The sequence below is a fragment of the Bidens hawaiensis genome, unplaced genomic scaffold, assembly GCF_021521415.1.
Source record: "Bidens hawaiensis isolate Kalapana, Puna unplaced genomic scaffold, B.hawaiensis_p1.1 tig00034995_1, whole genome shotgun sequence".
NCBI lineage: Eukaryota > Viridiplantae > Streptophyta > Magnoliopsida > Asterales > Asteraceae > Bidens > Bidens hawaiensis.
In genome coordinates this window covers 163,124-184,939 of record NW_027496065.1, presented here as the reverse complement: position 1 = coordinate 184,939, position 21,816 = coordinate 163,124, and the positions used below count along the sequence as shown (strand labels likewise).

At 32.6% G+C, this 21,816-nt stretch overlaps 2 protein-coding genes across 10 annotated transcripts; one reads left to right on the top strand and one right to left on the bottom strand.

Annotated features, from left to right (window-relative positions):
* The first annotated feature begins 4,004 nt into the window (after positions 1–4,004).
* LOC143586820 (uncharacterized) lies at positions 4,005–8,571 on the top strand. Of its 9 annotated transcripts, none has more exons than XR_013144761.1 (5): positions 4,164–4,177; positions 6,641–6,987; positions 7,341–7,417; positions 8,124–8,185; positions 8,270–8,571. XR_013144761.1 is itself a non-coding variant. In XM_077068284.1 (3 exons), exons 1-3 carry the CDS (start codon positions 4,095–4,097, stop codon positions 7,664–7,666), a joined length of 306 nt encoding a protein of 101 aa, XP_076924399.1. In that variant the 5' UTR covers positions 4,005–4,094; the 3' UTR covers positions 7,667–8,115. The 9 variants fall into 9 exon arrangements, 1 of the variants encoding a protein (XP_076924399.1); XR_013144765.1 differs by lacking the exon at positions 4,164–4,177 and having other exon boundaries at positions 6,059–6,753; positions 6,837–6,987; XR_013144762.1 differs by lacking the exon at positions 4,164–4,177 and having other exon boundaries at positions 6,059–6,987; positions 7,344–7,417.
* Positions 8,572–20,164: 11,593 nt separating this feature from the next.
* LOC143586824 (CEN-like protein 1) lies at positions 20,165–21,539 on the bottom strand. The gene is made up of 4 exons (XM_077068289.1): positions 21,322–21,539; positions 21,178–21,239; positions 21,024–21,064; positions 20,165–20,940 (listed from the first exon to the last, which is right to left on the bottom strand). Exons 1-4 carry the CDS (start codon positions 21,520–21,522, stop codon positions 20,723–20,725), a joined length of 522 nt encoding a protein of 173 aa, XP_076924404.1. The 5' UTR covers positions 21,523–21,539; the 3' UTR covers positions 20,165–20,722.
* Positions 21,540–21,816: the final 277 nt, after the last annotated feature.

The window sequence follows — 21,816 nt, the reverse complement described above, 5'->3', positions numbered from 1 at the left end:
TTGACTACGAATGTTTTATAAGACATGATCTGATGGTTATGTAAAATGTTATGGTTGAAGTTTTATTATTCCGCGAAAGTTTTTGTTAACTCTGATATTTAGAACTGCGTTTATGAGTAAATCCAACGTTAAAGTAGGGTTACCGGTAACGGGCCTTACATCACACGCCTAGGCCCATGGAGCCGGTTGTGATAGGGATGCAACATTCTTTGACATCAAAATAACATCCATATCGGTCCACTAGAAAAGTAGGTTGGTCAAGCATACTGGTTAGATATTTAGAAGGAAGTGTATGCACACCAAATCATTGCAATATGAGGACTTGAGATGTTGACTTGTTCGGAATTCCCAACAACGTTAACTCCACTAAAACATCATAAGCAGGTAAGTAGCAAAAAACTGGTATTTGAAAAAATTCGTAAGCAGTGAATGAGTCTGATTTTTTTTCCTATTCACATAGATTGGGAAGCCCAAAATGAGTAGGAAGAAGGCACTGGATGAGAAGAAGACGATGGTAGCTTCCGGGAAGAGGAAGAGGACAATAAATAAGGTTCAACATGTGTTTTCTTCAGAAGGGAGACTAAAAAGAATGGGGCAGAGTTTGAAATGCAAAAACAACGAAAATTTTGGTCACGACAAAAGGAGTTGCATGCCTCCACCTGATAGAGGGACAAGCTCCCAATCAGAAATCAGGTCCTCACAAGGAGCACCCTAACCAAGTCAAGCCGAAGAAATCCGCATGGTTAGTTGTTAAGGTTGATGTGGGTGTTTTGTGCTAGACAATCTCAAAACAATTGTGGTTTAGGTGACATTTTAAAAACTTATGTTATGTTAGGAATGTTTGATTCTATAAATGTTTGATGTTATAAAGGTTTGATGAATGACAATGTAAGTGGTAAGTTAATTGTGTTATGTTGTTTTAGGTTTGCATTTTGTATGTTTTACACTATAAGGCTATGTTATGCATTATGATTGTTTAACAAACAAGATAACCCATATCAGCAACATCATCCAAGCACTTTTATTAAACCACATGATTCCAAGTCAAACATTACACTACAAATCAAGTATAAACATAACTACAAATCAATTTCACGTCTACTTTCAATGGCATTCATCATTTAACAAGTCAGAGTCCCAATCTTGCTCGCCTTCATACGGATCGTGATAGTAATATTCCCTTTGCTCCATTGTATAGTCATAAGCGGCTTTCAAAACCTCGGGGTCATAATCATGGCTCGACTCCATTTCATATTCTTCATATGGTCTGAAGAATCCATCTTCTTGCACTAAATTGTTCTTCAATTGACCCGCTTCCTTGTCAGCATCAACTACCTCGTCTTGCAATTGACCGCTTCAATGTCAACCTTATCAACCTTACAAACATGCTTTTCCATCGGCCCTGCCTCCTTCTCAACCTCTTATCATTTCATCATGGCTACAACATGATTGCTAATGTAAAAAACAAATCATGTAAATAGATTAAAAAACAAACTATATGGAAGTGAGGTTAAATTTTTTTTCTAAGAATGAGGAATGAGGTAGAGGCTGAACATGGTTAAAGTGTGATGTGAAGGTCTATATGAAATTAAAAAACGTTAATATATACCAAATAACCTTATAAATAAAATACTTATTTCCATTAAATACCATTTATTCGAAAAGACACTTTATTAGCCAACATCAATAACATAAAAATGCAAACGTTTGCACTTCTTTTGCTCTTATTTGTCTAATTAAGCTATAAGAAAATACAAAAGTATTTTATTTTATTTATTATTAGTTTTTTTTACCATCCGGCTCGAATTTACTATATATTTATTAAAAACCATTATGCATAATATATGAGCTTTTACCCTTCATAAATTTTCTAATTTTATCTTCTTAACTAAAAGTCAAACATATTCCTTATGTTTTACTTTTATCTAATAAACTTATATTAAGTCAAATGCATTTTTCTACTTGTTTATCTTGATAAAGGTGGCTCGTTGCTTGTTGTAACTTGCAGGGACCTAAGAAGTTTTCACTTTCTAAACTACTAATCAAAGTATTTAAATTTAAGAGTAAAATTAAAATAGAAAGGGAGACATAAATGAGAAGTGTGAGAAAAATTTTTGATCATACAAAAAACCCTTTAAAAATAAATTCAAAGACAAAATCATAACACAAAATATAAATAAAAAAGAAAAAAACTAAAATGTTTCCGCCATCATTCCCGTTAAAAAAAGAAATTAATAAAAAAATAAAGACAATTTACGGAAAGACGATGCCGAGATCAATGACACAATGACGAAATGAACAAAAGACACAATTATAATTAAAAAAAAAACACAATAGATCACAAATATAACACAATGTTGAACAAAATATAGCACAATATTCAGTAATATAACACAATATAAAGAAAAAACACACAATATCAAGCAAAAAAGACACAATCAATGACGAAAATAAACTCAAAACGTAAGTATAAACAAAAAGACACAACGACTTTTTTCACTTACCATTGTGTTTTTATGAGAACGAGAAACACGATGTAAACATTTTTGTATTTTTACTTTTTTTGTTTTTTATTAAATTTTGAATTATGATTTATTTATTTATTTATTTTAATTTTTTATGAGTTTTTTTCTATGCTACAAATCCTTCACATCCTTCTCATTTTTGTTTCACTTTATAAAATAACTTAACCATTGAATTTAAAGCCAACTTAGAAATCTCAATATCTAAAATATAATAAAAGAATTTTTTTACCTTTCTATTTATTTCATTTTTCCTTTACCTAATAAACAAATCGCATAAAAAAACTTGTAAAAAAGACCCAAATTTTTCAATATATATATATATATATATATAAAGCACCAGTCAAAGACCTCTTAAATTTTAAGAGGTACCTAACTTGTTACTACAAATACAAGTCCTATTGCATAAAAATTTGAATTTTAAGGGTTAAAAAAGTCTTTAAGCAAAACCATCATACGTAACATGATGTTGATAATATATAATTATATTTTATACCCTTCATCTTTGATTTCATTTTTGTATATTTGAGCAATGTTTACTTTTCCACCATTCATCTTTTTTAATATATTCCTCAAATATATTATTTTTACTATTTCTTTGATATCTTTCAGTATATTGTGTTTAAAAAAAATTTAAACATGTCGTTACAACGTTCTTATTTTTGTCTACGTTTTGATATAAATTTTATTCAAAACTGAGATACGGATTGTAAAGTACAAGTTGTAGCTGCATCTATTTACAAGTTTTTAAAGAATAAAAAATACAATTCTTTTTAAAACATCAATGAATAAACAGTTAAAAATAATAAGTAAAAAAGTTACAAAACTCCTCCCACAACCAAACTTTGGTTTTGAAATCTCCATCACATCACCGCCTCTCATTCATCATCTTCACTTGTCTACTCTCTCTCATCTTCTTTCAATTTAGACAGACAGAGAACGAGATCGCATGTTTCTGGCCAGCGACCCTGCCTGAAATAGAGGCATCATTGCCAGAGAAGTTGAGCGGCGGATGAGAGTAGCGTGATGCCGGTGAAAGTATCGTTGCTTTTGGATGGTGGTTCCACTGCCACAACAGTGACTCGATTTGTTTTGCCATTTTGGATTTCAGATGGTAATTTCCTACCTATTTTTATTAATGATTCGCTTTTTTTCTCTATTGCCATCCAGGTTTTGAATTTCATTCTTGGGGTTTTATTTAAACTTTTCAGGATCTGAAATTACAATATTGTTATACGAAGTTATCGTGTTTTAGTTTGAAATTAGGTTTTCAGACAATTTCAATCTCAAATCATATGATTTAATTTTGTTTTTTATGCTTTTAACCTTCCGTTATTCTAATTTCATTCTCAAAGGCTGTTGAACAGAAGCCGGATGTGGACCACTATTGGTTGGTTCATTCTCCACAATTTGCAAAGCGGTAAATTGCTTTCTGTTATTTTCATAGAATTTGCTTATGTTATATAATCAATTTCTCCATATATGTTTAAAATTTGTCCGTTTTACGTGATTTAAATTTATGTTCAGATACAATTTTCTTCAACCTAAAACAGTAATTCGGTGACCACATAGATGATGCCCATCAAAGAAGATGAGGAGAAGCAAAATTATTATGCATATGCCAAAACTTTTAGTTTAAATTCTGATAGTTACAGGTATCATTCGTTATTATATACTTCAATTATTAATTGAGATAAATTTTAGTTGGATCTGATTTGGTTTCGTTAAATATAAAATTTTTGCACAAGTACCTGATATTGAGAGCTCATTCGTTACACCACCACTGATGTGCTGTAAAACACACTTACTTCCCTTATGATTTTATCATGGTTTTTATGCTTAATTGTTTATTTTATGAAAGTATTGGGGGTTAAGTGCAATAATTTACAAAGTTTAAATGTTAATTGTAGGTTTATGAAAGATGGTAAAAAAAGAGTTAAGTTGGAAGATTCTAGGGGCCTTTTTGGTCAAGTTTCAAAACTACAACTCAAGGCCCGACCCAAGCCCACAAGTTAGAAGCCTTACATGATATTATATTAAGTTAATTAACTTAATTTCTGCCAGAGAACAGCCCTAAATCCCGAAATTCAGCAGCCCCAACCCCCTAGGCAGATTGCGATCGGCAGCAGCAAGGAGAAGGAAGAAAAAGCTTGTGGCGGCTAGGGTTTGGTGGTTGTGACGGCTGGAAGAGAAGAAGAACACCAAGGAGGGTTTTATACAGCAGCTAAACGTCTTATAAATCCATAATCTCAGCCATATAACCCTAAGTAATCATCTTTAAACTTTGTTTCTTGTTCAAGAACCCTAACTTGTTTAGTTTGATCTTTTTGTTGGATTGTTTTGAAAGTTACTTAGAGATTGATTTGTGTTTGATTGTTCTTGATCATTGAATGAGTTTTCTTATGTTTATGATGAGTTATATGATGTTTAATTCGAATGTATGCTGCTGTCCAAACTTAATGAGTAGATAATCTTGTTTGTTCTACCTAGGTTTGATGAATATTGTTAGGTTTTAACTAGTAATATTGATTGTTAATGATCATGGCTTAAATTGTTAAATGTAAAGTATGATTTAACAGTAAATTAGATTGTGTTTAGTGGTTGTGTTTTGTTTGATTATACCTAATAACCTCGTGCTTTAATTAATTGAATCGGTTTTGATTAGTTGTTGCATGTTTAAGGCTCTTTACTTTGTGTTTAGGGTTTATTTGCGGGAAGTACAACCGTAGGGATAAGTGGGTAAATTATTTATATAAAATCAGTTGTGAAACACCTTCTTAGAGACCGAGAGGTGATAAGAAGTAAACTCGTCTCATTACTTTTACTTGTTAGAATTAAGATCGCGCGAGAGCGGGTTTTGTTCTTGTCGGGTTTGGGTGTTTGAGCGATTAGTTGGTCTAGTTTAAGTTAAGTTGAATTGTTCCTCTATCCTTGGTTGCATAGTATTCGTTTCCATTAGGCTGGTGTGTCGGTGAGACCGAGAGGTGAGTCGGCATTAGAACACGTTAATAATTTGTTTTCCCGGTTTGTTCTTAAAATCAACTAAGATAAGTTAGAGTTTGTTAGTGAGACCGAGAGGTGATCTGACCTTCTTGAGCGAACCTTAGTTGTGTCATCCTTTAGAACCGGTGTCGTGAGAGTTTTCAATCCATTGTCTTGTCATCTCATTCAATATGATTCTTACCTAGGTAGACGTTTTTATCACTACAGTCAAAGTTTTCGAAGTTTTGTCAAAAGTTTTCACTTAGTTAAGTTAAGTAGTTAAATCAAATAAAAAAAATATCAATTAAAATATTTTGGTGAGTCTTGGTTAGAGTTTAGTGATTATAAACGTTTTCACGTGTCTTCGAGTTCGATATCCGGACTTTCCTCATCTGTGCTATACGCGACCGGTACACTTGCCGTTTGTGTGAACTAGGATAGATTGTTTGGTTTTTAAAGCTTAGTTGCGACTTGTGTTATATTTATATATATATATATATATATATATATATATATATATATATATATATATATATATTCGCACATCAACCACCTGTCAAATAGCCCCTCGGAGGGCCAATACGCAAGCTAGATTAAAGTAGGTGTAGTAAACTCAAGAGTTTAGGTGAAAGCAAAAGAGCCTACAAGTATTCATTTTCTTTCTTTAAAATTAGTTTCATTATTATTAATATTATCCTAATTATTATTGTTATTATTATTTTCATTATTACATACTGAATATGCTTACTAAAGCTTTCCTTCTATATTTAATAAGAGAATATAAAAATGGCATTTTAGATATCTATCGTGCTCACTAAAACCAATTGATTTAAATCTCTGTAATCACTCTTTGATCTCTATCAATTCCACTTATTTGTTCCAGTTTCATTATTGCAATTTTCACATATTTTCAATTTACTTATATCTTGGTTATCTTGCGCGCATTTTGCGATGTTCAGGGCGCATCGCTGCACTTGGTGCGATGCGTTTTCTGTATCATGAAGTGAAAAGAATACATGATATGAAATATAAAATATGAAGTAGTTAATTTTGTTTCAGATTAACTTATTTTATGGCAAATTGTGTAGGATCATATTAACTCTTTTTAGGGTAACACTTTATCTATGTTTGTTCAGGGTAACACTTGTTGACCAGACACTTATGAAAAAATTGAAATCGGATCTATTACTGAAATATATGCCGAATTTCATTCTGAGTAGCCTCAACCATGTCACACACTGTGTACAAAGTAAGAATGCTTTTTTTTTTATTATCATGAGTTAATTTGTGTTTTATCTATTACAAATATGCAAACTTTTCGGCATCCATTAGATCAAGGTGGAGGTGAAGGGGCGACAATGTACATTGATGCTGAAGATATTCAGGCCACAAAGATCTATCCACTGTGTACATTTAAGTGAAGAAGAACGATGTCTCACAGGAAGAAGGATGGTTCCCTTGGATTTCTTTCCACAAGGAAAAGGTATACATTATTATTTTCATATGTTTATTGGTATTATGTATTTATTTTCTGTTTCGTCAAGTTTTTTGTGATCATTTCACTCAAAGTGCCGCTGTGTTAACGGAAAATTCCTAAATAAACAAATTTAACCAAAATGCCCTTATCAAAATGCTGACAATTTTGAGCAACATGGCCAAGTTTAGACATTATTTAAATATTTTAAAAAGTATAAAACTTTGTCATGTGCGTTGAATAACATAATCAAATATTTGAAATTTGATTCAATGAACACCCTCACAATCACAAAGTCAAAATCATAAATTCATATTTTCTATACTTTATTCGATGAGTGCCGTGTATTTGTTATCATACAGGAGGACCACAGGGCTATTGCTTCTGATATGGAAAACACATATTATGCTTAAAGACTTTAATAATGATGACCATGATGGTATGTCTTTAACTAATCAGTAATTGATATGGGTCATGTGTATATCTCTTTCTTAGTTTTGATTTTTTTGTTGATCAAATAAATGTTTTTGGATTTATATAAGATGATGGAGAGGGAAAGGAGCGAGATCTAAGACAACAGGAACTTAAATCGTACCACGTGATCTCCAGTTATGGACCTATGCAGATAGTCATATCTTTATCTTTTAGAAACTTTCAAGCCACCGTACAAACCATGCTGAAGCTGTAACCTGCGTATAAAGTTGATTTTTTCTCTCTTTTTTGGTGGATCTGACTTTTTAGTGAAGCTTTATATTATTAAATTAAGACTATTAAAAGACCGAACAAACATGAACATGGTCATGTTTGTGTTCATTTATTTAACTTTAACTGAACACGAACGTGAACAGCTAAACGAACAGAGTTTCTTGTTCATGTGCGTTCGTTTAGAAAATAACCATGTTCGTGTTTGTTAATGTTAGTCCATAACCAACAAACATAATCGAACATGAACACATTTATTATCTTAGCGAACGAACACGAATAAGAAAACTATGTCCTTGTTTTATCATTTGTTCGGTTAAAGTTAAACGAACATAAACAAGCCCAGTTCATGTTCGCTCTGTATCTTTACAAATCACCCGTTTTATAATAGTATACATTCATGTGTTCGTTTCTCATTATATTTATTATTTTTATTTTTATAGATAGCCAAGGAACTATTGAACAAATATGGTCCGGGAAGGGACGTTGATCACCTATCACAGAGGTTTGATATTATTCCTGTTAGTTAAATATATGTTTTAACTTTTAACTGCTTTCTAGAATATAAATATTTGTTCATATTTTTCAGGCTGGGTTTGCTGGGATTGTAGTCGATTCCGCATATCATGATTTGAGGCGCGTGATCGAGTTTATGACATTCAACCTCTATATGCAGATTACAAATCTTAAATCTCTTTGGAAGTCCTATTTGACCTTTCTGTATTTGTTAACACATAAATATCATTTAGCAATTCTTTTGTAAGTGTTTGATCATGCCATCGATTCTGCAGCAAAGCCAAATGGGCCTGCTGCTGTTGTTGATGCTCAACATTTCAAGGTTAAAAATTTATTATAACAATATTAGTTTAAATAACATATTTATTCATAGAATTGCTATTTTGGTACCATAAAGTCCTCAAATCCGTGTATTGAGATTATTGGGGACAAAGTCCAACTAAATTGTTGTCTAATGATATCTCGCATCCATTACATTAACGCGTTATGTGAGAATATTATAGAGATTTACAGTAGGGTGTCAGCAGAGATTCTGGTCTATTTAGGGTGAAGGGAGTGAGTGGTATTAGTTTAAATGGCGTCGTATAATCTTGCTGTGGTGAATGCGATCGGAGGATGGTGTACAATTCTTATAATTACAATAAATTGAATCAGATTATACATACTTTTTGTAAATGTTTTAAAAATTGTGCTTCTGATTGCATTTCAAAATAATATTATTCGTTGCCCTCATCCCAGTGAGTTTTCTAACTCCATATTGCTAATTAGTTAATGCAATAAGTTTACATATTATAGATAAACACCAGGTACTGTTTGCTCATCCGTAAATTGATTAAGTTTGAATATTATTAATCTAGAAAACTAATACTGTGATCATCTTTGTTCAAATCGACTAAGAAACTAATATAAACGAGTACACCACATTGTATATTGTCGCCACCGAGGCATCGCGCGGGTTCTTTACTAGTATATATATATATATATATATAGGGTAGGGTTATTGTAAAAAACAATAGTTTTGTGAGAAGTATAAGAATAAATCTGAACCTTTGGATTTGGGCTTTAACGATTGAGATTTATAGTTTCTAAATAACTGAGTAGTGTTTTATTTTTGTTTATAGTTTTAATTGCTTTAGGGGTAATATGTTCCATGTATTGTTTTAAAACATATACAAAACTGCCAACAGTTATATATCAATTCAAGTGAAATCGTGATGATTAACCCTACTATATAGTGTTCATATATTTCAAATATAATAATATCTCCCAATATGTGGAAGAACTGAACTTAATTTTCATCACAAAACTATTAATTTATTTCAGATACAATATATACCAATTTTAATATGAAACAATGAACACTTATTATTTTATTAAATTAAACATAATACTATGGTTGTCTTATCCTAAACTTACAACCGTCTCCTTCCAAAATCAAATTGTTAGTGCTTTTTGAAACTGTAAGATTGATTATTATATAATTTAAGTAAAAAGAAAAAGAAAAAAAACACTCAAAAACCCACGATCTGTTAAATCCCTTGAATATAAGTAGAATTATTTTATTTAAAATATTTTTGTTAATATAAGTATTGAGAAGATTACCTTAGTACCCTTGAATCCTAATTTTAGGGATCACCACTTGTTGAATTTATAATGGTTCTTATTATTCTCACAAAACTATAACTTTTTATTTGAACTCTTTTATATATATATATATATATATATATATATATAGAAAAGGGTTAAAATAAAAATACATAGTTTTGTAGGAAGAGTAGAAATGACATAAAATTTAGAGTTATGAAACTATGTAGCCTAAATCCTTGATCTTAGGAAACTATTTGCTATTTTGAAAACTACCAATCTCAACCACTAGATTCTAGATCCAAGGGCCTAGATTTATTCTTACTCTTCCTAGAAAACTATTTCTTTTTATTATAACCCACCCCTATATATATATATATATATATATATATATATATATATATATATATATATATATAGGGTTGGTATCATTTAAGAACTCTAAAAAAAATTAAAAACTCTTAGGAACTCTAAACAACCAAATATTTTTTAATTTTTTTTTTATGTATTAACATTATTTACTAGTAGTTTTATCATATTTTATATAAAAAGTTTTGATTACATATGTTAATCACAATTTTACATATGTGTAAAATTTATAACTAACAAATTTACATAGGTGTAAAAAAAGCATAGATATGTATAAAAACTAATTTTTAAAATTGTAATTGTAAATATAGATATAGAAAAAATGATAAAACTACACTCAATTAACATTGACATACAAAAATTTTTATAAAAAACGTTAGTTTTCAATGGTTCTTTCAAGTTCTAAATAATTTAATAGTTCTGTAATGATACTCATCCTATATATATATATATACATATACATATACAGGGGAGGGTTATTCTAAAAATAAATAGTTTCCTAGGAAGTCTAAGAATAAATCATAGCCATTGGATCATACCAATCAATGGTTGAGATTTAAAATTACCAAAAACCGTCATAGTTTCCTAGAATTACTCTTTCACCATTATAACTGACATAGTTTCCTAGAATTATTCTTTCACCATAGGTTTTAATGCCAAATGTCAAAATTCTATAGGTTCTTACCATTCCTAAGAAACAACTTATTTTTATTTGAACCCTTTTCTACATATATATATATATACAGGGGAGGGTTATTCTAAAAAGAAGTAGTTTCCTAAGAAGACTAAGAATAAATCTTAGCCATTAGATCATGTTAATAAATGGTTGAGATTTAAAATTACTAAAAACGGTCATAGTTTTCTAGAATTACTCTTTCACCACTATAACCGACATAGTTTTCCTAGAATTGTTCTTTCACCATAGGTTGTAGTGCTACATGTCAAAAATTTATTGGTTATTACCATTCTTAGTAAACTCTTTATTTTTATTTAAACCGCTTATATAATATATATATATATATATATATATTTGTAATTTTTTAGCACCAAATCAATAATGGTTAAAAGAACCTTTCCTACGACTCTACGAGGTCGGACAAATGTGTAACATGGGCCCTTTGTACAGTCGAGTTCTTTACTAGACACGTATAGCCTGGTCCAAAAGAGTGAGGTTCACAAGTTTATCCCAAAACACATTTCATTCTTTTCTGCAAAATTATGTCTTCAGTTCCGTATCTAAAATTTCTACAATTTCCCTTTTCAGTTTTTGCTTTATAAATTAATTAATCTATTTGCAAATTGATTGTAACTTCCTGTATTTAAATTTTCTTAAATTGGTCTAGGAGTTTTAGTTGATTTGGTATTTTCTAACATCTTGCTAGTTCAATTTTTTAATTAAATTTTCGCCATTCAAAAAGAAAACTTCTCTTAAATTGTAGTATGCTTTTGTTAACCATTTTTATAAGAATAATAATATTATTCCATCTGGATGTAATCCTTCATTACTTTAATAATTCCAAAGGAAGAAAGCCCTCTTCTTGTAAAAGCATCGTGAAAGAATTTAGATCTATTACTTAAATAGGGTTGCAATATAAAACTATGGCGAAATTGTGTTAGTGATTTTAGTGTAAATAAGGATTAACTTGTTGATCAAGTTAATTGTAATACGAATCTAAATAAGCCGGGTGTGGAGTGCACACTTATTTGATCTTATTATAATTTATAATCCTATTGGTACTTAAGTGCGAAGCCCCTAAGTCATGAGGGTTCCAAGGGGGCAACGCCCCCTTTGTGGAGGTCCGGGGCAGCGCCCCTGGTAGCGAGGTGCGAGGGGCGGCAGCCCCTGGCAGGGTCCAAGGGGCAGCGCCCCTGGCGGGGGTCAGGCTGCTAGGTTAGCTTGAATAAATTTTTTGTTACATATATTGTTATATTAAAAAACGTATTATAAATTTAATTAAATTAAATTTCGTATGTTTTATTTGTCACAAATTCCATAACGTATTTTATGATTTTGAATTTCAAAATCAGATAACTGCAATCTCTCAATCACCATACAAATTCTTGCACTGAATTTGAGTTTTATCCGGTCAAAACATTTGGGAACCAACAAATAGTTTTGATCTGAAAGTGTTTCACGACTCTCAGATTTTCCTAAGATATACGATTGCAGAAATCCCAACAAATTGTTGGCTAATGGTTGGCCAAAGTTGTGGGCTCGGTTGTTAGTCTTGAGCAAAGGACTTCTATCAAATGTCGGCATTGTCAAAGGTCGGCAAGTTCTTAATGACCCGTCGCTATTGAATGAGGTGGCTATCTGTTACAAGAAGATAAATTAAAAAAAAAAAACATACTAATAATAATGATGGACTTTGAGAAAGCTTATAATTCCTCGAAGTTGGGCTTATTTGAAAAATGATGAATTAGATAGGTTTTGGCAGTAAATTGGTCACTTGTATAAAAGCATACTTGAATTTAGCTAGATCATCGATGCTAATGAACGAAAGTCTGACTCCTGTGTTTTAGGTATAAAGGGGCCTTCAACAGTGTCCGTTTTTAATTATTCTAGCAATGGACGGTTTGCATGTGGCTATGGAAGTTATGGTGGTTGAGGGCTTACTGACAGTTTTTTCAGATGGTAAAAGTGATCTTTATATGTCACATGTTGCATATATGTGAAATAACTATGTTAATTCGGTTTTGGGTTCTCTAGGTATTTATTTCTTTTATTATTCTTAATGCCAGTAAAAAAACAGTTGGAGTCATTATGGTCAATTGTTTTTGGCAGGGGATGGTAAAATTAAAAAGGTTTCTTGTGTTAAATGTGATTTGGTGATGGCTACAAAAGAAAACGGAGGGTTGGGCATATGAAGTTTTAAGAGAGTTATAATTGTGATCTACTTTGAATATGGAGATGAAGGTTCTATAACAATATTGATCTTTGGGATATGGTTAAAACTCATTGAAGACCGCGGGGGGGGGGGGGGGGGGGGGGGGTGTTCAGTTGGGTCTTATGTGAGTAGAAGAAGTGGTATATGGAACTAGATAATTAGAATCTCTATTGTATATGGTATTAGTATTAGTATTACTATTAGTATTATTCTTCCCATATACATAGTAATAGTATATTCTTTTCATATATATTATTATTAGTATTATGATTATTATTATTATTATTCCTATTATTATTATTATCATTAATATTATTATTATTATTACTGTTAAACTTTGATTTCCTTTGTATTGCTTCATACATATGGACTTTAGAGCTGAGGGTCTCTCTGGAAGCCACCTCTTTATCCCTTTGGATAGAGGTACGGTGTACCTACATCCCACCCTCCCCAGACCCTACCTATAGCTTTGCTGTTGGTGGGACTTCACTGGGTATGATTGATTGATTGATTGTTGTGTACTTGAAAATTATCATCCATATGTTTAAAATGAGGAGAAAGGTATGAAACGAGGCCGTCATGTCATTTTGGAATGCTTATTTCTTATGGAATATACTCTTGGACGACAATTTCTTCAGTTATTCATATTAGAAAACGATGAAAATTGCATTCTTGGTTCACGAATATAGAATAAGTCGTTGAAATGGTCCTGACGTCGTTTTATAACGTTTCATTGATCAGGGTAACCAATATTATGTGTGTAGGTTAAAACGATGTCTCATTAGGATTAAGTAAACTCCTCGCGCTTGGTACAACCAGTTCTCTTCATTCCTCTTATCTCAAGGCTTTTGAAGTAGCATATGTGGCTTCAACATATTATTTCTACTTTATCTACTGAATTTGCCATGTTTAATTGGTACCTTGCTAAATTTTCTATGATTACAACCTTAATGGACAAAGACGGGTTCTTATTATCTCAATCTTAGTATACCATTGACATTCCATATGCGTAGAATCCCTAAACTTTCATGGTATAAATGCCAATTTTATATGTTTAGGGACCAAACGGTCATTAAGACAAAGTTAAAGTTTAGGCACTAATTTGTAAAACTGCTAAACTTGGACCCGGAGGACCAATAGCATTTTCGCCATCGGTCCTTTACTAATCAAATTGGGAGGAGTACCGCTATGAGTTTGTTAACTTGATTAAGCAATCAAATACTAGCTGACATGTGAAAGATAACAATTCATCAACGTGTGACACATGTTGACGACTCACCTCCCTGACTTACCTCCGGCAGCGCCACCAATGGTTCACTGACAGTTGGATGAACATCAATTATGACACGACTTGAAGTGTGTCCGATGACTCGGCAACAGGGCAGCCCAATAGACCTCCATGAAATTCTCATTAGTCCTTCGGGAAAATTCCCAACAGTCCACTGCGAGTCCCAGATTCAACTATAATTAGCGAGTATGAGGATTTTGAATTAATTCATCACAAAATCGAATCCTTTCTTAGAATTCCTCGTAAACCATCTCGACACTCCCGAGCCTTGTAGCAGTAACCTTGAACCTTAGTACGAGTTCTCAAAGTGTGTGTCGTGTTACGAAGTCCCAACGTTTGTTTAACTCAAGGTTTCACTCGATCATCCAAAGTCGTTAACAATTTCATAACTAGTTGTTGATCTTGTTAAGGTAATGATTATTGCTTTAGTGACTTAATATGTAACCTAAAACCTTAGACGCGGGTATAGTCAAACCTTAGTTTGAAAGGTAAACAATTGGTATTAGTTTTATACGTATTGGTTTTGACAAACGTTATTTTAACATGAAGAAACGTCATGTTTTCAATGAAAGAGTAATGACTAATTAAACAAAAGGTTGAAGGCCCACTTGTTGTGATAGTCTCTTAACGGGGGTTTTGAAAATAGTTTTAAACGGTAAAACGATGTTAAACATTTTTAAACAACATTTTAAACTATGAAAACCAAACCCTAAAAAGTTTAAGATTAGATAACGTAGCTGATTTGAATATTGAAATGGCCTATTTTGACATTAGGTGAAGGAACATAATCAAGTCTCAAAGTTATCTACAATCATTATCAAAGGACGATGATGTGAATACGTCTTACCTTTTTAGAACGTAAACATGTTCAACCTATTTATAAATTATTTACTCTTTAAAAAATATGGATAGTTATCCATTCTTAAAGAGTCAGAAAAGTATGTACAATGGAATGGTTCAAATCCTTGTTAAAGACGTTTTGATACAAGGTAGTAATTAAAAAATTCAAGGTAAAATGCATGTGTCTGGATCCTTATATATATGTACTGCAGTCATATTTGTCATGGGGTACGTAACTGTCTCTGATGTGATTTGTTCGTATGTTTAGTTCTAATAAGATGATATTGAGATCCATTGAGTCGTTAACTGCTACTAGTATTGTGCTTTAACGAATTATGAAAATTGTTTTAAGTCAATTCAACATTATTTACTAGCATATAGATAGCTGACATATTTTCAAATGTTATATAGTTAAGGATAGATGCTGAAGGAAATAAAGATTTCTAGGCATTGTAGATAGCTAATGTCTCAACTAATTTGTAAATGAAATCTTTATAAAGTTGCTTTTAAAAAATAAATTTTGTAAAAACTACGGGTGTTTAATACAATTATATGCATAAATATTTTATTTAAACAAATTTTCGTTGCATAATTAAACAATGATATATTGACAAAAACAGGTACCAATTGTTGGTCACACAGTTAGGCCCTTGAGGGCATGTGTGACATCTTGCCTCAATGTCTAGTTGTAAACCTTGTAACATACCCATGACACTTATTCTAGTCTCAATGCCATGAATGGTGAGCTACTTCCAAATAGTTTGACCTCGCACTTAAGTGTCTAACCTTTACTAGCCCAGATATTCTTTGATAAGTCCAAGGAATTCTAGATTACGATCAAAGGTTCACTGCCTCTCAGTCTTAGAGACTAACACTCGATTCAGATGTAGACTAGGGCTGATGTCCCAATTCTAGGCAATCGAACTTTGGATATTGTATTTTCTTAGGAGACAACTTAAACTCATGGTCTTTTACATGATAACAGGCGGTTTCTCGATGGAATGTTGAGGGCAAATATACGGGCGTGGCTAATGTTGTTTCGAGGGCCAGGTGGTTGTGCAAAGTCCTTAAGATGCATGTGCTTGTTCCAAAAGAAACTTATAACATCCTACTTTTGATTATAATAATAAAATAAATGTCGTTTATTTTATATTGTGTCGTTTATCGGTTTAGATAATAAACTGTACACGGTTGGACTTGGACATTAGAAGATGGAATAAAAGATGGAATGGGCCTTAGGTCCATGGGCTTAAGGGAGTATAAATACCCCTTAAACCCTATCCTTTCCATTTTATCCATCTCTACACCATAGCCTACACCTTGGAAAACACACACAAACACTATCGTTTAACCCGAACCAAGATCCGAAGGCGAAAACCCGAGCTTGTTGGTGCTAGATCGTTGTGAAGAACAAAAACAATATCAAAGACCAGCTCGTGTTCGTAGTTCGACTCGTTTAAGGTACGTTTATAACTAGAAATCGTTCATTTAGGTCCGCATTCATTTAGATAAGCACAGATCTGTTTTAGTATGTTGAAAACGAATCTAACCAAACAAATATTACTGAAATGGATTAGCATTTGATAGGTTAATTGATAACTAAAAGAACCCGTAACCTATATGCCTAAATCGCACCCCTTAAACATTGATGTTTGGCCGATTTGATGGTTAGGGTTTGTAGGCGCTGTAATTCCGAATCCATTGATACCTAAATCATGATATTTGGTTAAGAAACGAGGGTTTAATTGCAGATCTGATGAATTTTGACTATTTTGTGTTCTTGACAATTTGGACTTTGACCCTAAGTCAAAGTCTGGATAAGAACAGGGATGATTCGTTAAGAATGGTGCAATTCGTTATGTCCAGGTAGCGAATCAGCTCACCCAGTTCGTTACATTAGAATTAGGCTAACGAACTAGGATAGCGAACCAGGTAACGAATCAGGTGATTCGTTACTCACCAATTCGCTAAGTTCCAATAACGAATTAGACCACGAATCAAGTCATGTTCAGATAACGAATTGGAATGACGAATCAGAGGATAAGAGGATGAATCAGAATAACGAATTAAGGAAGAAAAACATAACGTATCAGAGGCAAACTGCTATAACGAATGAGGTAGCGAATTAGAAAATAATTTAAAATCCTAGTGGAAAATGTGTTAAGACAACTAATGAAAATAAAATTTTTCCAAGCTGACCTAGCAGCTTAACCCCAACCAGGGGCTCTGCCCCTTGGACCCCGCTAGGGACTGCCGCCCATAGAACCCCGCTGCCAGGGGCGCTGCCCCCGGACCCCCGTTCATTGAGGGTTATAAAAAGGATAGAAAAACGATATGAGTAGTGATAGTTAATTAATATGTGTAATTGCTATACAGTTAGTCGTGCACAGCTCAAGAAAGGGATTACCATTAACTCTGAACGCAACCGCATTCAGGTGAGTTTCTAGCTCCATTTCCTTGTTATGTTTTTTCGGGGCTGTGTGCATACTCGATGTGATAGTTAATACACTTACCTTAAGTGGTAAGTGTATCCCATGTATGATTTATATGTTATGTATGTATATCTTAAATGCGAATGAAAGCTTGTCGATACGTTAACGATCTTCGGATATTGCACGTGTTGACAAGGGAGGTATGTATATGATAGTTGAATGTGAATGATAGATATATATGTATAATGTATGGATGTGTGTGGATGATCAAATAAACTATATGTATGTTATGGGTATGTAAAGACAGTATACACGAAGATGAAGAAAGAGGAATCAGACCCTAATAATATCTGAGATAAAGAAGTAAAAAAGAGATCAGACCCTAATAATATCTGAGATAGACAAAGGAAAGAGGGATCAGACCCTAATAATATCTGAGATAGAAAATGAAGGGATTAGACCCTAATAATATTCGAGATAGAAAAAGACAGAAATTTATATAGTATGAAAGTAATAAAGTATGCACGTATGTATGAACTCATGTAATGAAAGTAAATTAGTAAAGTAACGATTATGCGTCTTCGGATGCATAATGAAGGCAAGTGCATGTATGGTATAATGTGTGATTAACTAGAACTCACTCAGCGTAGCTGACTTTTAGTATGCACGCAGGTTAACAGATTGAGACAGATGGCTTGAGATGGATACATGGTAGGATTGAAGAGGCTGACATCTGAAGATTGTTAGATGTTTTGAATGTTATAACTTATGTTATGCTTTAAAAGACAAATCATGGATAATTGTAATGAATGGTTGATGTTTTATATTATTTCGCAAAAGTTTTAATTAACTATGATATTTAGAACTGTGTTTATGAGTAAATCCAACACCAAATGTAGGGCACCGGTAACGGGGCCTTACAAAACTATTGTCTAATGTGACAATGTCTCAGCCATTTATTTCTCGGAAATTCTTGTTCAACATTAACGCACAAAACATGTTGAGATAGATATTCTTTTTGTTCGGGAGAATGATCAAATTGGTTATGTTCGGGTTCTACATGTTACTTATGGATTTCAATATGCAGACCACTCGAATTGTGAGGGAGACTAGACAATATATTTTGTATGCATGATATTAGTAAGTATTATTTATGTACAGTTACGTAATTATAGGGTAAATATAGGATGTGATTCTAAATTATATACCTGTATATTGAGAGCCCCATTTTCAAAGAGATTACTAAAAAAATCATACCATAAATCACTTTTAACTAGTAGTTGTTAAAAAATAAATATAAATGTAAGTGTTTTATTGACAAAACAACATAAGAAGGTTATCATCAAACTACAAATGTCTTGTACGCTCCGAAATCAACCATACATTGTGTCCATCCATCACATGCCATGCTCACTATCAAACACATTTCTCACATGAATTTCAAATTTCAAAACCAAAACACACAAATGCAACAAAAACTTATTTGTTTAATGAATTATTATAATTTTAACAAAAATTATAGGTTTGTTTTAAAACAAACCATCGCTTTGTTAATTTATTATGCTCAATTGAAGATTAATATTTCTTCACCTTTGAAAGGAACCCGTCAAATGCAATTGCAATGTAAAAGACGAGGTTGAGGCATCAAGGGTTGCTACCTTGTCGGTTTTTAAATTACTTTAGAACAAATGAATGGGTCCTTGCATGTTTTGTAAAAGATTGATTGTTTCTTTTGATTCACAATCTTAAGGCTTGCTTCAAGATTCGTGTACTGTTTTAACCTTTTCAAATACACCTGTCACATGCAAACCGAAAGCAGCAGACATGGCCCAATCATCAAGAGTTATATTACAATTCAACTGTTGTTCTTTTTATTTTTTTTTTTAAATATGGGTATTTATATTTTATGTAAAGATAACTTGCGAAGCTTGGATAAAAACGCATAATTAAACTGATGAAATAGGTGAATTTACATTAAGTATAAAAATTTTCCGTCGAAAAAGGATAAATTTATACCACTGAGCAAAAAGCATGGGGGGGGGGGTGGTTGCCGGGGACCCGGGGTAGCTATGCCCAAAGTTCGTTCGTCTAATTCACAATAATCACAGGTTGGTTCAACATTTGTGCTCTTAAAATCTCTTCAAACACACTTTTCAGTAGCATCTGAAAAGAAAAGGACGAGCTTCATGCACTGAAAATTGGTTTTTAATAGCCTACAAATAATGGGTCTTTCATGTTTTGTAAAATGGAAAAAAAAAAAAAAGGTATATCTTTGGTAAAGGTTCCTTGAGGCTGGCTAGGATTCGAACTATTTCATCTTTCAAACACTCACATGCATGTATGAACACCTATTGGTTCTTTTGTCTCAAAATAATAATTATGGATTTATTAGTTGTTTATGTTTAACAGGATTGCTTTTTTTTTTTTAATTCACATCCATACAGGGTTGCCTCAAGATTCATGCTTATTCAATTATGTTTGGCACACATGTAATATGCAATTGAAAGGAAAAGATTGTCTTTTAGTTCACACCCGGTCCATATGCGAGATATGAGTTGGTCTAACTCATCTTTTCTCTTTTACAAGTGTCGATCTTGAAGGCAACGGAAGAAAAAATGAAGCTAAATTCATCAAAACGTGTTCATTCGCACCAAACTCGTATGTTGTCTGAAAAATTATAAGGCTACAACAAAATTGGTTGTGATATTTTGCAATTTGATATAATTTTGGTATATTGTTTATCCCCTTTATATGTTCATTCTTTATTTAATTTCGGAATTCGTCTTTGTTTCGTTATCAGGCATTACTTAATATGTACCATCAATACCATATGCAAATGACCAAAAGAAACACAAAGCTAAAGTATTTTTAAACAACCCATCATACTACTAGAAAATTTTCATTGCTTATTAGAGTCGCCAATACAAATATTTCAAATGCCAATCCGATTCATACATAAAATCAAGTTTTATTGTTTTATTCAACATTATCACTTCCTCTCTTCTTTATTATTGAGGCTGCAGAGTGCATATATGCATAATTAATAATATTTGAGATATTTTATACGATCAATATCATTTGAGTACCTCAAATACATTACTAATTGTGCAACATCATATGTGTAATCATCTTCGACGGGCCGCATTTTCTCTCTGAGCATTGAAATATACCGCAGCAACGGGTAATCCTAACCCATGTTCTTGACTGAAGCTACGAGTGTTGAAACGGTCTCTGGAAGTCGGTGGAGTCACCGATTTTCTTGTTTTCTGTTTGAACAGTAAGAACACATATCGGTGAATCCCTATTAACGGCTTCGGTGCCTCATAGCTTACAATCTCTCTCCCTGCATTATGTGCAATTCAGACGACTCATGGAATGCATTAAAGAAAAATAATGTGGTTCATGCATATGATTAAATGTATGTACCGAAAGATGCGTCAGTGGTACCAGGAATGTCTGTCATGATCCTGTAACGTAAAACGGGGTCCAAAATTTGTTAGTATTCAGTTAAAGTTAAATGGTACTTTAGGAATATAATAAATATACTAGAAAACTGTAAACCATAGTCTAATAATCTCACCAGTGGAGATGTTCTCTTAAGTAAGGATCACTTGGGCCAGGAACATCTGGATCAGTCATGATCTTCAAGTCGAAATAAGACAAAGTTAACATACAGATATAAATATATAAACATATATATAATGCTAGAGATGAAGAGGATTACAAGGGTGTATGCAGATCTCATGTCTTCACCGCCGATATCGACGTGAGGTTTAGTGGTAATGAGATTAGGCATGAGCTCATGTCCATTGGAGACAGTCTTGTTGAGATTGTAGGTCACATTCAATTTGACACTTGGTGTAAATGTATTCACCACCTCTCCTATCACTCTTCCTACTGCCAGTGGTTCAGCCATTCTTGACATGATGATGATGAGAGAGAGAGAGATTGGTGGAGTTCACTAGGTGTGTGAATATGTGTGAGTTGTATTTGATGCTTAAGAGCCTTTCTATAGAGAAGTAAATACCAAACAGAGACTAAAAAATGGTTGTCTTAAAAAGATTGAAGAGATTCAGCAGCATAAAGTTTTACCAAATTTGGAAAGTTCTCTTTAAGTGCTTGTTAAAGAGATCCTATTCATTCTTTAAACAAACTTCTATTTCTATATTAGGAAGTTATACATGTCTAAAGCTTATTGGTTACTCAATAATCAACTGTA